The sequence below is a fragment of the Petaurus breviceps genome, unplaced genomic scaffold, assembly GCF_028583685.1.
Source record: "Petaurus breviceps papuanus isolate PSGF00001 unplaced genomic scaffold, PetGlider_PUasm1.0 77, whole genome shotgun sequence".
Lineage (NCBI taxonomy): Eukaryota > Metazoa > Chordata > Mammalia > Diprotodontia > Petauridae > Petaurus > Petaurus breviceps.
Genome location: NW_027186492.1, coordinates 5,239,045 through 5,252,341, shown reverse-complemented (window position 1 = coordinate 5,252,341; position 13,297 = coordinate 5,239,045). Strand labels below are relative to the sequence as shown.

Here is a 13,297-nt window from a genome sequence, read left to right as displayed (position 1 = left end):
CGGGGCCTCGGCGGCGGAAGGGGCGTGTCACCACAATCGGAGCAGGAAGTTTGTAGCTGTAGCCGCCGCCGCCTCCGTCCCCGCCTCCGCCTATCCCCTGGCCGTCTAGGCCTTGTCACCGCTGCCACAGACCGCTCCTTCGCTGCTCACTCCCCAGCTGCGGCGACGCGGGTTCCCCCCCGCCGCCATGCATGACGCCTTCGAGCCGGTCCCGATCCTGGAGAAGCTGCCGCTGCAGATCGACTGTCTGGCGGCTTGGGGTGAGAGGAGAAAGGAGGGCGTGAGGGGGGAAAAGAGAGAGAGTGTATGTATGTGAACGTGTGCGCAGCGGAGGGTGTATTGGGGGGGTGTCCGGCCGCGGGGTGGGGCAGTGGGGGTCGCCGAGCGTGGGGTTGTGGGAGGGCGGAGAAGTCAGTGGGTGACAGAGGGAACTTCCACTTGGCGGTGGCTAGGGATGGTGGCGGGGTTAAGTTCCCAGCCTCTGTCAGCGTCGTTCCTGACGTTCGTTCCTTGAGAATGTGGAGTTGCATGGGTCAGTGTAGAGAGAAAGTAAGCAGAGCAGTCATTCCATCAGTCGTGCATTGCCTAAGCTCCTACTCTGTGCGGGGCACTGAGCCACAGACACAGGGACGAAGATGAAGCCAACAGCCCCTGTCATTGAGGCACTTGCACCCTAGCTGTACCCATGGCACCTACATACCAATAGAGATAAGGTAACTTCGGGGCCAGGGTAGCGAAGGACACCCACGTGATGCAGAAGCATCAGCCCACCAACGTAGTTCTGAGGCTCTATGCTAGGCACCCCTATTGTATGCTAGTCAAGAGTTTGATTTTTCCCACAGGAATCGGGTCTTGTCTGGGGTGCATTCCTCCCTGTCACTTTAGTTTACACGTGTAACCAAAGACTCCTAATGGATATTTCACTGTCATCTTTCTTTTTCTGTAAGTAAGGAACTAGTTTTTGTTAGAGATCCAGAAAGACCCTTTGTTGAGCTCTTGGGAGAGCGCTAGGGAGAGCTTGGCCCAGCCTTGATTTTTCTTTATTGCCTATAATCCTATGAAGCCAAGCTTTATTGTTTGAAATCGTGGGTGGAATAGTGTCATTCCAAATTGTTATGAGATGTAGCACATAAATATTGCAGTGACCCATTAGGTGTTAGATTAGGTGAACTTTGACAATTCCATTAACTTCCAAGTTTTTAACATTAGAATCCTTCAAAATGAGTGTCATTTCCCAAATTAGATCTTATAATGCATTGGGGCTGAGTGAAATGACTGTTGGTTGGCAGATATAAAATCATCTGGTAAAAAAACTGACCTATCCCCTAAGCAAGTCTGCTGTAACCACTTCTATCCCATTATTCTACTTCTAGTCTACATGCATGCCTTCAAAAGTGTTGTACTTTCCTTGAAATCAGGCATGCTTTAAGAAGCTGCAAACTTCAGGGGTCAAGAGAGGATCCCACCTACTATAAAAATGTCTCTGAAACTACAGCCCCTCACTGTTAAATTTAGGACAACAAGGAAAAAATATTAATAGAGTGTGTGGTTTACAAACCACAGTGATACATAGTAAATATGGTATATGAAGTATACTGCTTTAGAATCTTGACTTCTAGGAGGGAAGGATCATGTTATAGATCTGTTCAGGTGAATGTCCAGCATGGTTAGTGTTCTTTGCAGCCTATTCATAACCATTTACACACACACACACACACACACACACACACACACACACACTCTCTCTCTCTCTCTCTCTCTCTCTCTCTCTCTCTCTCTCTCTCTCTTTCTCTCTCTCACACCCTCACTCTGTCTCTCTTCCCTCCTATAGTTTTGCTATTGGCTTGATATATAGCCTGAATTCAAGTTTGTGTGCATCAGGTTTTCCAGTGGTACAGCTGATTGACACACTGTATTTCTTCTTACAAGAATGTAAGGCAGATCGACAAAGTCATGTGAATGTTGTACTTTTCCCTCTTTAGAAGGAACATTAGATCACATGAAGCCCATATCTGAGAGATATAGTTTACCTTCAGAAATCCCAAATAAAAGTGAGAGTGATCAGATAGTTTCAGCCCCTGAAGAATATCTATCATTCTAATCTGTCCCCTTATTTTATAACTTCTTTGATCCTTGATCAAGGGAACATTTTAGAAGTGGAAAACAGGACAGTATGTTATTAAAACATTATTTTGCTTGCTTACTGGCTTTTGAGGCAGTGTTGTCATGAAACCAACAACTTGAGAAAGGCTGGTAAATTTTGAACTTTCCTTATGGCTTTTGAGGAGACATGAAGCCTAAAAGTTTGCTCTGCAACCTAGCATGCAGCAAGTGAGATATAAATTCAACCTCCACACATCCCCATTGCATATCTTCAAAAATAAGTAATCCCTCCACTCCCTGGGTGACCTCTCCTGATCTGGGAACTACCTTATTGGACCTAGTTCAGTTTTGGACTGGCCCTGATTTATAGGACACCGCCAAACTTGGTCTTTTTCTTTCTTTTTTAAAGTAAATTTTTATTGATATCTTTTCTTATATCACCTACATTTTCCCCATAAACATTCTTTTCTCTATTTTTTTTAAGAGGAAGAAGAGAAAAATAGAAGTTTAACACATTGAAAACACATAATAATGTTCTAAGGAGGGATGTATCTTAACTTTTTTCTTCTTTAGGACCATTCTTATTGATTATAACGTTGTAGCATTCAGTTTCAGTTGTTCTACATTGTTGTAGTCATTATATGTCTTATTTTCCTGACTCTGCTTACTTGTTTGCATCAGTTCATATAAATCTTTCCATGCTTCTCTGTATTCATCATGTTTATCATTTCTTACAGCACAGTAATAATCCATTACATTCATATAAAACAGTTTGTGTAGCTTTTCCTCAGTTGATGAGTTTTAACTTTGTTTCTAGTTCTTTGCTACCATAAAAAATGCTGCTATAAATATTTTGCTACACTTAGAGCCTTTTTTTTGTGAGTGATCTTCTTGGGGTATATGTTTAGCTGTGGAATCTCTGTGTCAAATGGCATGAGCATTTTATTTATTTTTTTCAAATGCTTTATTAACTTCTGGTTTACAGCATTCATTTCCACCAGATTTGTGTTACAAATTTTCTCCCCATTTTTCCCCTACCCACCGCCCCACAGGATGTCCCCTCCTCCAATCTGCTCTCTCCCATATCTTCTCCCATACTCCCTTCAACTTTTCCAGTAGGGCATGGTGGATCTCTATGCCCCAGTGCCTGTATATCTTATTTCCCAATTACATGTAAAATAGTATTAATAATAGTATACATATATATAATATATATATATATATTTAAACATTTGATTTTAAAACATTGAATTCCAGATTCATTCCCTTCCTCCCTTGTCACCCACCCTTACTGGGAAGATAAGCAGTTCAGTATAGGTTGTACATGTGTAGCTATGCAAAACATTACCATAGTAGATATATTGTAAAGGACTGACTATATTTCCCTCCCTCCTATCCCACCTCCCACTTGTTCTATTCTCTACTTTGATCCTGTCCCTTTTCAAAAGTGGGTGCTTCCAACTTCCCTCCCCCCTAGCCTGCCTTCCTTTCCATCATCCCCCATCTCCTCTCCCTACTGTTCTGTAGGGTGAGATACCTATTTAGTGTGTATGTCATTCGCTTCCTGAGCCAAACTCAGTGAGAATAAGATTGACCCATTCCCTTTTGGCATGAACATTTTAGCCACTTGAGTTGCATAATTCCAAATTGCTTTCCAGAATGGTTGTACTAATTCATGGTGCTACTAACAGTGTATTAGTGCACTTATCAGCCCCTCCAACATTACCTGTTCTCAAGGTGTTGGATCATCTTCAAGGCTATCCCAAGTCTTGTCTCCTTTCTCCACCAACCATTTTTGAAGTCCCAGGATAGTAGTCAAAACAGGCCCTGGCTTTGGAAGCCCCAAGACTGAGCCTTGTTAGGTGAGAACTAACACAGCCCCCCACCTGCTTGATAGGGTTACCTGGAGTCCACACATATTTGCTGGACTTTGTTGGAAGAACACTTAAAATTGGACTCTTCACAGGACCATTACTTATTTTGGGTATCCACTGACTATGAGCCATTTTTATTTTGTCCTTTGAAGATAACATCATTTTCCTTGGCAGAAAAGAAGAACCAAAATGGATATACAGAAAGCTCTTGGGGTTCCATCGCCTCTTGTTTCTCTTCCATCTCCCAGTGTAGCTTTCAAGAGAACTGTCTTTGTTGTCTTTAGTTTTACTTGCCAGCCTCAGCTCATTCAGAACTTTAGCACCCACTCCTGGATGCTCTTCCTGTAGACCATTCCTTGTTTCTGAATTCATTTTTGGTTAACTGTCCTTGCTTCCATCTTTAAAAATCCAAGATGGTTGATTTGTTCTCTGTGCCTCCCCATCAGTCTATATAACCCTTCCTTTTTCCTCCTCATTGGAAAGGTGTATTTCTTTTGATGCATTTGAGAATTTCATTCTGGGGACCTTCTTGTCTCTCTTGAGTTTACTTCCTTGCAGAACTTTTAGTCCATGTGATCCAAACTGGCCTTTCCATGAACCTTTTAAAATCTCTTTCACAATCTAGGGGGTATTTCAGGCTTTGTGTGTCTTCTCTGTCAGAAATAGTTTTTCATGTTAGACATATTTTCACATTGGTTATAATGTAAAGAAGAGTTAGAACTAGTGGGAGGAACCATGAGAAAGAAGAAACAAAGCAAAACAACAAAAGAAAAGGAGAGCAAATAGTGTGCTTTCACCTGCAGTCCAACTCCAGAGTTCTTTCTCTAGATATGGATAGCGTTTTCCATCGGGAGTCTTTTGGAGTTGTGTCTTAGATCTTTGCATTGCTGAGAAGAGCTAAGTCTATCAGAGTGAGTCGTCGCACTGTGTGGCTGTTACTGTGTACAGTGTTCTCCTGCTTCTGCTCATTTCACTCAGCATCAGTTGATATAAGTCTTTCTAGGTTTTTCTGAGTCCTTCTGCTCAGCAATTCTTATAGTACAGTAGTATTCCATTAAATTCATATACCACAACTTGTTCAGCCATTCCCCAGTTGATGGAGATCCCCTCAATTTCCAATTCTTGGCCACCACAAAAATTGCTGTCATAAATAATTTTTGTACATGTGGATCCTTTTCCTATTTTTATGATCTCTTTGGGATACAGACCCAAAAATGGTATTGTTGGGTCAAAGGTATGCACAATTTTATGGCCCTTTGGGCATAGTTCCAAACTGCTCTCCAGAATGGTTGGATTAGTTCACAACTCCACCAGCAATGCATTAGTGTTCCAATTTTCCCACACTTTCTCAAACATTTATCATTTTCCTGTTTTGTCATGTTAGACAATTTGATAGGTATGATATGGTACCTCAGAGTTGTTTTGATTTGCATTTCTCTAATTGATAGTGATTTTTCATATGACTATAGATAGCTTTAATTTCTTCCTCTGAAAACTGCCTGTTCATATCCTTTGACCATTTATCAATTGGGTAATGACTTATATTCTTATAAATTCGATTCAGTTCCCTATATATTTGAAAAATAAGACTTTTATCAGAAATATTGGTTGTAAAAATTGTTTCCCAACTTTCTGCTTCCCTTCTAATCTTGGTTGCATTGACTTTGTGCAAAAACTTTTCAATATAATACATAATCCAAATTATCCATTTTGCATTTCATAATGTTCTCTATCTCATTTGGTCATAAATTCTTCCCTTCTCCATATATCTCTGTTAGATATTTTTGATTGAATGCTCACTTCCCTCTATGGTCTCCATCACTGAAACCAGTTCCTCTTGGCTGGTGAAAATCAAATCTAAAATAGAAATTCCTCTTTAAAAGATGGAAATCCCACTTCCCCACCAATGTCTCTATCACTTCCAACACTGAAACTAGATCTTCCTTTTGGTGAGGATCAGATCCACAGTGGAATTTCCACCTTTTGGATGATGGTATCATTCCCATTTTTAGAAGCTCTGCTTTTGGCAGAGAGGGGAAGCTTCAGCAGATTATCTGGATAATGGAAATCCTCAATCACAACTACATATCATACTTCTGTGCCAGGCTTGTTTTCTCTTTCTGTCCAGGTGGGTTAAAATGTGTTCTGTATCTGTATCAAAGAGAAGTATGTTCTCTACCATGCTTTTCCCTCCTTTGGTTCCTGGATTTCCTCATATGATAATATCTTATTTAATATATTAAAATATATGAATATATTATATTTATAAAAATAGATAAAATATTTATATTTTATAATATTTACACATTGTGTGTTATATAATATTTTATAATATAATAATTAAAATATATATTATATTTATAAAATAAACATATAAGATATATAAAAATATATTTTAAAATATATTTAATATATTATTAATATAATTCTTCTCTGTCCCCACCCTTTTACCTGTTCTGTTTCTTTTGCATTACCTTTCTATAGTCTTATTTCATTCATAGATCTGCTAGGGAATTTTCTTAACTGAGAGGAATGGTACATGTTGGTGGAGACAATACCAGTTAGGGGGTCCAGTGACTGTGGGTCAAAGGTTGGAAGCTAAAACAAAAGCAAATAATTTGACACTTTTCACATGAGTGGGAAGGGTAGAGAATGGGGGTCTCATTCAAAGGAAAAAAGTGAGGTTTCTAGAGGAATATTTACCATGTAGCTGGCAGAGTTTGTTATTGGAGTGAGAAGACGGTTATCTGTTTGAGGGCAGGAGATGAGGAGAGGTAACAAATACCTTTACAATTGTGGAAGAAATCTTATTAGATAAAGTTGCAGGGTTGAGGTAACCATTTAGACACGACTGCAGATGTTCCTTACCCAAGAACAATATAAATAGTTGCTGCAATAGTGGATGCAACCATCTGCTTTACATGTTTGTTATGTTTTATTTCTCCTTACTTTCCACTGTTAGGCCACCAAGTGGTTGAGGGATTTCTTCATTGCTGGTTTATCAAGATGTCAAAAAATGATTGTGCTTCCTGTTTTGCCCCAGGTTTAGTTCCAGCAAATCTCATTGATAACTGTGAGGTCAAATTGGCCTCCTTGTAGGGGTGGCAGTCAGGAGGACTTGAGTCCAAATCTGGCCTCAGACACTTAACACTTGTTAGGTGTGTGACTTTGGGCAAGTCACTTAACCCCAATTGCCCTGCCTTCCCCCGTTAAAAAAAAAAGCCAAAAAAAAAATTGCCTCCTTGTGTTGGTATCCCTGATTCTCTTTGCTTGTTATTTGCACTTTCATGGGTTTTTATCACTAGCTCCTTTCTTGGATTTTTGTCTCCTGTGGATTTCCAGGTGTTTTTACTTCATTCTTTCTATACTCCCTGGGGTAATCTAGAAGGAAGGGGCAGCTAGGCGGTGCAGCAGATAGACCTGACTTCAGTTCTAGCCTCTAACACTCACTAGCCTTGTGACCCTGGGCAAGTCATTTGACTGTTTGCCAAAGTTTGCTTCAGGTACTGCTTGCCTCAGTTTCCTTAACTGTAAAAATGAGGATAATAATAGCACCTACCTTCTAGGAGTGTTGTAAGGATCAAATGAGGTCATATTTGTAAAGCACTTAACCAGGGCCTGACTCGTAGTAGGAGCTTAATAAATGCGTGTTCCCTTCCCTCTCTAACTTGGTGTGGGTATAAGTTAACTATATTTTCCCATCTATTTTCTTTTCTCTTTTGGTTGTTATGCTGTGTTTTTATATCACCTTCATCCCCTTCCCCTAACCATTATGAAATTAACCAAATCTGACAATATTTAGTAATCTATACCCATAGCCCCATACCTGTGCAAAAAAGGGAAGGAGATAGCTTCTCTTTTCAATCTTTTTGTTTTCATCAGTAAAAAGCAAATGTATGTAATGTTACCTTTTTCTGAGGTGCTATCTTTCCCTCTGGGGGAATTTCTGGGGGATCCCATCCCTGGAGCCACCCTAGATTCTGATAGTGACCTTCAGCTTTATGTTGGCCAGGTCCAGGCTTCGATCTCACTTCTCAGCCACCAGCTCTTATTATATGTCTTCCTCCATTATCACATAAGCTCCTTCAGGGAAGAGACTATCATGCTTATTTGTGTTTGTATTCCTAGCACTTAGTGATGCCTTGCACATAGTAAACACTTCATAAATGTGCTATTATCTATCTATCTGCCCATCCTTCTGTCTATCCATTTAATGATTGTTGGGCATGGAAAAAATAGTAAGTATTATGTATCACTCCTAATGTAATTTTATTACCTTCAACTTTGTAAAGTCAGAGGTTTACAGTTTTAATTTAAGTTAGCTTTATTCATTATAGATTTTTAATATATACTACACATGAAGATAAAATTCCCTCTTTTATTTAATCTATTCAATTTTTACTCAATATGATTTTCATATTCTTAAATTTAGTAATTCATGTGTCAAACTTTTAAATAGTTGCTGTAGCAGTATTTAAAAATATAGTTGTAAACCCAGTATATATTTTTTTTAAATGCCAATTCTATCCATAGAATTCTTTTTTTTTACATTCTGTTCCAATAGAATCCTCCAGTAATTAAGTGTTATTTTTCATTGCCACTTAAAAGTCTCAAAAGACACACATTGCTTTTCCTTTTTATGTACTGTCTGCTTTTAAAAAATAATTACCAGCTTTCTAGATGCTGAGGAAATGAACTTAAAAAAAACAAACCAGATTAGGTTCCTTGTTTATTCTTTCTATAACCACACATTGATCTATGATAGAGATCAATTCTTTGACTTAGCATCAAAGGAAAATACCAAACTACGTGTGATCCATTGGTGTGTGTACTTGCACTGGCACCAAGAAACAATTGTGAGAAGGTATAGTTAATTGTCTTCTATGACTTTATCCTCAAGAAATTAAGCCATTATACCTGGGGCGGGGGGAGATTGTGTTGTGGCTAACAAAGTGCTGGACTTGGTTCCACAGGATCATAGTTCTAATCCCTGTACTTGCCACTTATATGACCGACCCCCTGCAAATCTCTTCACTTCCCCAGGCCTTGGTTTCTTGATGTGTACAATGAAGGAGTTGGGTTAGAATTTAAGATGACTCCAAAATTCTTTCTAGCTCATAATCCATGGTTTTATAAACGACAATCATATCTCTTCAGCAAGTGTTTGTCTTTTCAGACCAAAAATGCCTTCATTTTTCAGCACCTATTCCCATAGAGAAGTCCTTGATTCATTGAAACATCTTTGAAATATTTGGGGCCTAATATGCCTTATAATTCTCTTAAGTTTTCCATAATGCCTAGTATAGTGCTGGGCATAGTAAAAATATATTAGTTTAACAGTTGATCCTTCGAGGTCTCTTGAATGAATACATTCCCCAGCATTACAAGATGGAAGCTTTTGAAAGCCGCTCTGATTTTTTACCTTCTCCTCAGCACACTGATGTGTTCTGGTGTGGGGAGCATTGGATTGAGGAAGCAGCATTATGTTAGATCTCACTGAACTTCATCTCTCTCTTTCCAGAGGAATGGCTTCTCGTGGGAACCAAGCAAGGTCATCTCCTCCTCTACAGGATTCGGAAGGATGTTGGTAAGTAGCAGAGACCTCTAGGAAGTTGTCCTTTCCAGAGCAAAGAACTAGCAAGTTCTAAGGCCAGAATATTTTTCTTTTTAGTCATATTTTTTAGACAAGAAGATGACATCCAAAATTTCTTTTAGCTCCAAAACTCGGTGACCAGGCCCTGACTCTTAAGTTAGGTCTTTGACAATTCAGAATTTCTTGCCTAGGCCCTTGTTAGAGTGAGTGAGTTCTGCAGGCCCACAAGTGCCTGTCAACTGAATTAAACTCTTCTGGTAGGATCTTGCTCTGTTATTAAGGGAAGGGGTATGAAACCCTGTGCTGTCAAATTGAAGTTCAAACATTTCACCCTTTTCAGCAAAGATAACAGGAAATTTTCAATCTATGAATGCTTGTTTTTTTGACATTTCATATGAAAGTTTATATATAGTTTTTTGTTTATGTTTTGTGGGCAGGGGGGTTGTCTAATGTATTACTTCATTAGAACTGTATGCACTTATTTCTTTTTCATAGGTTGCAACAGATTTGAAGTAACTCTAGAAAAATCCAACAAGAATTTCTCCAAGAAGATTCAGCAGGTGGGCAACCAGGGTGGTAATGGTGGCTAGTGTGTGGAAGGGTGTAGGGGTTGGTGCCTGTGCCAACTTTAATGATAATCTCTGCCAACTGCTTTGGTCCCTCCCACTTCTCCCCATGATGGGGACACCCTCTGGTCACACAGCTCCCAGAGTGAGGTCTTCTTTCGAGAGAAGTTGGGTTCTCATATAAAAAGCCTACAGATTTCCCCTTGTTTACCTTGAAGAAGCCCTATGAATCGTGTGTCAGTATTGCAGCTAGATGAGCAAGGGTGGGCAGATTTCCAACATACGTTGTTTGAGTGAAATGATTTACTTATTTTTCTTTCAGATCCATGTGGTTTCCCAGTTTAAGATTCTGGTCAGTTTGTTAGGTAAGTGAAGAAAGGATTCTTTTGTATTTGGGGGCTTTCCATTAGGTCATGTGTTTTGTCTCAACTTGGTTAACTCTTTCACTACATAATTAGTTACTATCTTGGGATGCTGGAGAGGCCTAGCTCTAACGGATCTCTCATCCTGCTCGGGTCCTAGCCTCTAGGTGTTGGGGTGAGTAGAGGGCCTGTTTTGATGAGGATGCTAACCTATCACCCTTAACTCTGGCTTTACTCTTCACAGTCTGGACTGTTTGGCTTCTCAGTCAGCTATAGAATGTAAACTCCCTTTGACTCGCTTGCCTTCTTACCCAGTCACCAGTTGTGGAGTTGAGATGCTAACCCTAGATTGCTAGGACTCCTCTCTATGTCCCACTTCCATCCTGCAGTCTCTCACCTCCATGTATTCATGTAGGCTTGGAACACACTTCCTGTTCCTCTCTACCTATTAAAATCCTTCTCTTTCTTCTCAGCTCAGGTCAGTTGGCACTTCCTCCTCGAAGCCTTTCCTGATTACTCGTCCCCACATGACTGCTAAAGTTCTCTTCCCTCATATTTTCCTAGCACACACTGTCTGGATCTTTGCTTTATACCTATCATTTCCTGCCTTGTGTCTATGTCCTCTTTCCCACCCCAACACCCCAGGAGGCTAGAAAGTTCCGTTTTGTCAGGACCTTGCACTTTTCACCATTGTACTTCTTCTACCTAACACAGTGCCATGAATGTAGGAGGTGTGTAATAAAAGTTGCATAAATTGAGGGAAAGCTAAGTTCAGAAGTTTGATGCAGTGACTTCCTGAATTTGTTTTTGGTTGGTACATAAAAATGAATCAGTCATCTTTGTCTAAAGTTGAAATTGATTTTTAATTTTGTTACTTTAGGCAAGGGGTTCTTAATCTGGGGTCTGTGAAAATTTTTTTTGTTTTTCATTATTTCATTTTAGTATAATTTGTGTCCTTTGTAATCCTAGACACATAAAAGGTTAAGAACACTTACTCTAAAGGCAATACACTTATTTTTTAGTTTTGTTGATATATTTATCTGTGACCAGCATTTGTAAAGATTTGCTCTGAGGTGTTATCTAAGGCTTCTCATATCATTTCCCATAACTTCCTCCATTAAATGATTGGAAAGTAATTGTATGTCTCTTTTAAAACAGAAAATAACATTTATGTTCATGACCTGTTGACATTCCAACAAATCACTACTGTTTCAAAGGCAAAGGGGGCATCTCTGTTTACCTGTGACCTCCAGGTAAGTACAGGCAAGATAATTCATTTTTTTTAAAAAATTCATTGTTCTTTAGCTATTTCTTACTTAATGGGGGAGGGTAGTGGCATGGGTTTTCCAAAATAGTGTAAATGAAAAATAATATTTGTTTTGGTTTGAATTTAGGCCAACCCCCAAATAAGCTGTGCCCCTAAAATGATCTTTTTTTTTTAAAGAAAAGAAAATACAGAAGGATATCCTAAATATAATTGCACAAAATTACTGTATCAAAAATTTACTGTAAAACTTTGTCTTTTCAGTCAGATAAACATTAAGTATTCATTTTCATCATAACTACTCTTTGTTTTCATCACTTTTGTTGTCCTCTGTGTTAAGAATGCAATTATAAACTGAACTCTGGTTTTATACAGGGTAATTTTGAGGAAAAATATGGCCTGTATTTGAACCAGTGCCTAAGTATTTAAGTGAGAGGCACTTTGACAGAGTGGATAGAAAACTGGTTTTTGAACATGGAAGATCTGTGTTCTAATCCTGCTTCTGACACATACTTGTGTTAGATCTCAGATAATTCATTAACCTCTCAGTGCTCTAGGTCCCTAAGATTGTAAGTTGCAGTGAGGGATTAGTCTGCTTTAATAGAGGTAGTCTCCTCACCTGGGACTTCCCTATACCAGTAAAATTACAGTCTAATATGGGGGTGGGGAACCTGTGGCCTCATGGCCATACGTGGCCCTCTAGGTACTTATGTTTGACCTTTTGATTGAGTCCAGGTTTTGCAGAACAAATCCTTTCATTAAGGGGATATATTCAAAAATTTTTTTCAAAGCTTTTCCAATATGGCTGAGCCAGATTTTGCTTGAGTGACATGGCCTTCAAGAACCCACACCTAAAGTAGTCTGAATGACAGTGTGCCAGCAGCCTAGGATTAAAGTTTTGCCATAGAGAATCCCTACCAACTATATTGTTACCATGTAACAGAGCATTAAATTAGCTACAATAGTCAACATTGAGCCATGAGGTACACAAAATATGTCCTCAGGGAGCTTATGATTTCATTTAGAAAAGACAGGTATGTTCACAATGTTCTTTCTCCCTTTTCTCCAGTCTCTCTAACTCATCTCATTTTAAGTCTGGTCCCAAACCCACTTTCTTCTGTAGGGAACCCTTCTTGATGTATTCTTCTCAGGTCTGAACCCTTCTCTCATTTTTATCCTTTAGACATTTATATACCCAGTTGGCATTATACTTCATTTCTGCTAATATGTTGCTTATTATTGTTCTTGATTCATTACATGTTGGTACATTTTTTTCTTCTCAGCTAAATGATTAATTCTTCATGAGAAGAGACCAGGTTTTTTATTTCTTTGTGTTCCTTCTTAGTACTAAGTTCATTGCTTTTCACAGGATAGGTGTTTTCTGAGGGACTAGTAAATGTTAAATGTGCATGGTGTGTGTGTGTGTGTGTGTGTATGTGTGATAACAATACCAAACAATATATTAGCAAATACAAATAATGTTACACCAACTGGAAATATAATGTGGAGAAAATAAAAATTATTGCATGGATCAG

At 39.0% G+C, this 13,297-nt stretch overlaps 1 protein-coding gene across 2 annotated transcripts in view; it reads left to right on the top strand.

The window, feature by feature from the left end:
• The window catches only part of VPS39 (VPS39 subunit of HOPS complex), a 56,167-nt gene continuing 42,870 nt past the window's right edge, over positions 1 to 13,297 (top strand). The window contains exons 1-5 of one of the 2 annotated variants that reach the window (XM_069105823.1): positions 1 to 260; positions 9,499 to 9,564; positions 10,066 to 10,130; positions 10,459 to 10,501; positions 11,657 to 11,751. In XM_069105823.1, coding sequence (XP_068961924.1) covers positions 188 to 260; positions 9,499 to 9,564; positions 10,066 to 10,130; positions 10,459 to 10,501; positions 11,657 to 11,751 — 342 coding nt within the window. In that variant the 5' untranslated portion in view covers positions 1 to 187. The remainder of the gene's footprint in view (positions 261 to 9,498; positions 9,565 to 10,065; positions 10,131 to 10,458; positions 10,502 to 11,656; positions 11,752 to 13,297) is intronic. The other variant, XR_011172000.1, reaches the window with a different exon arrangement.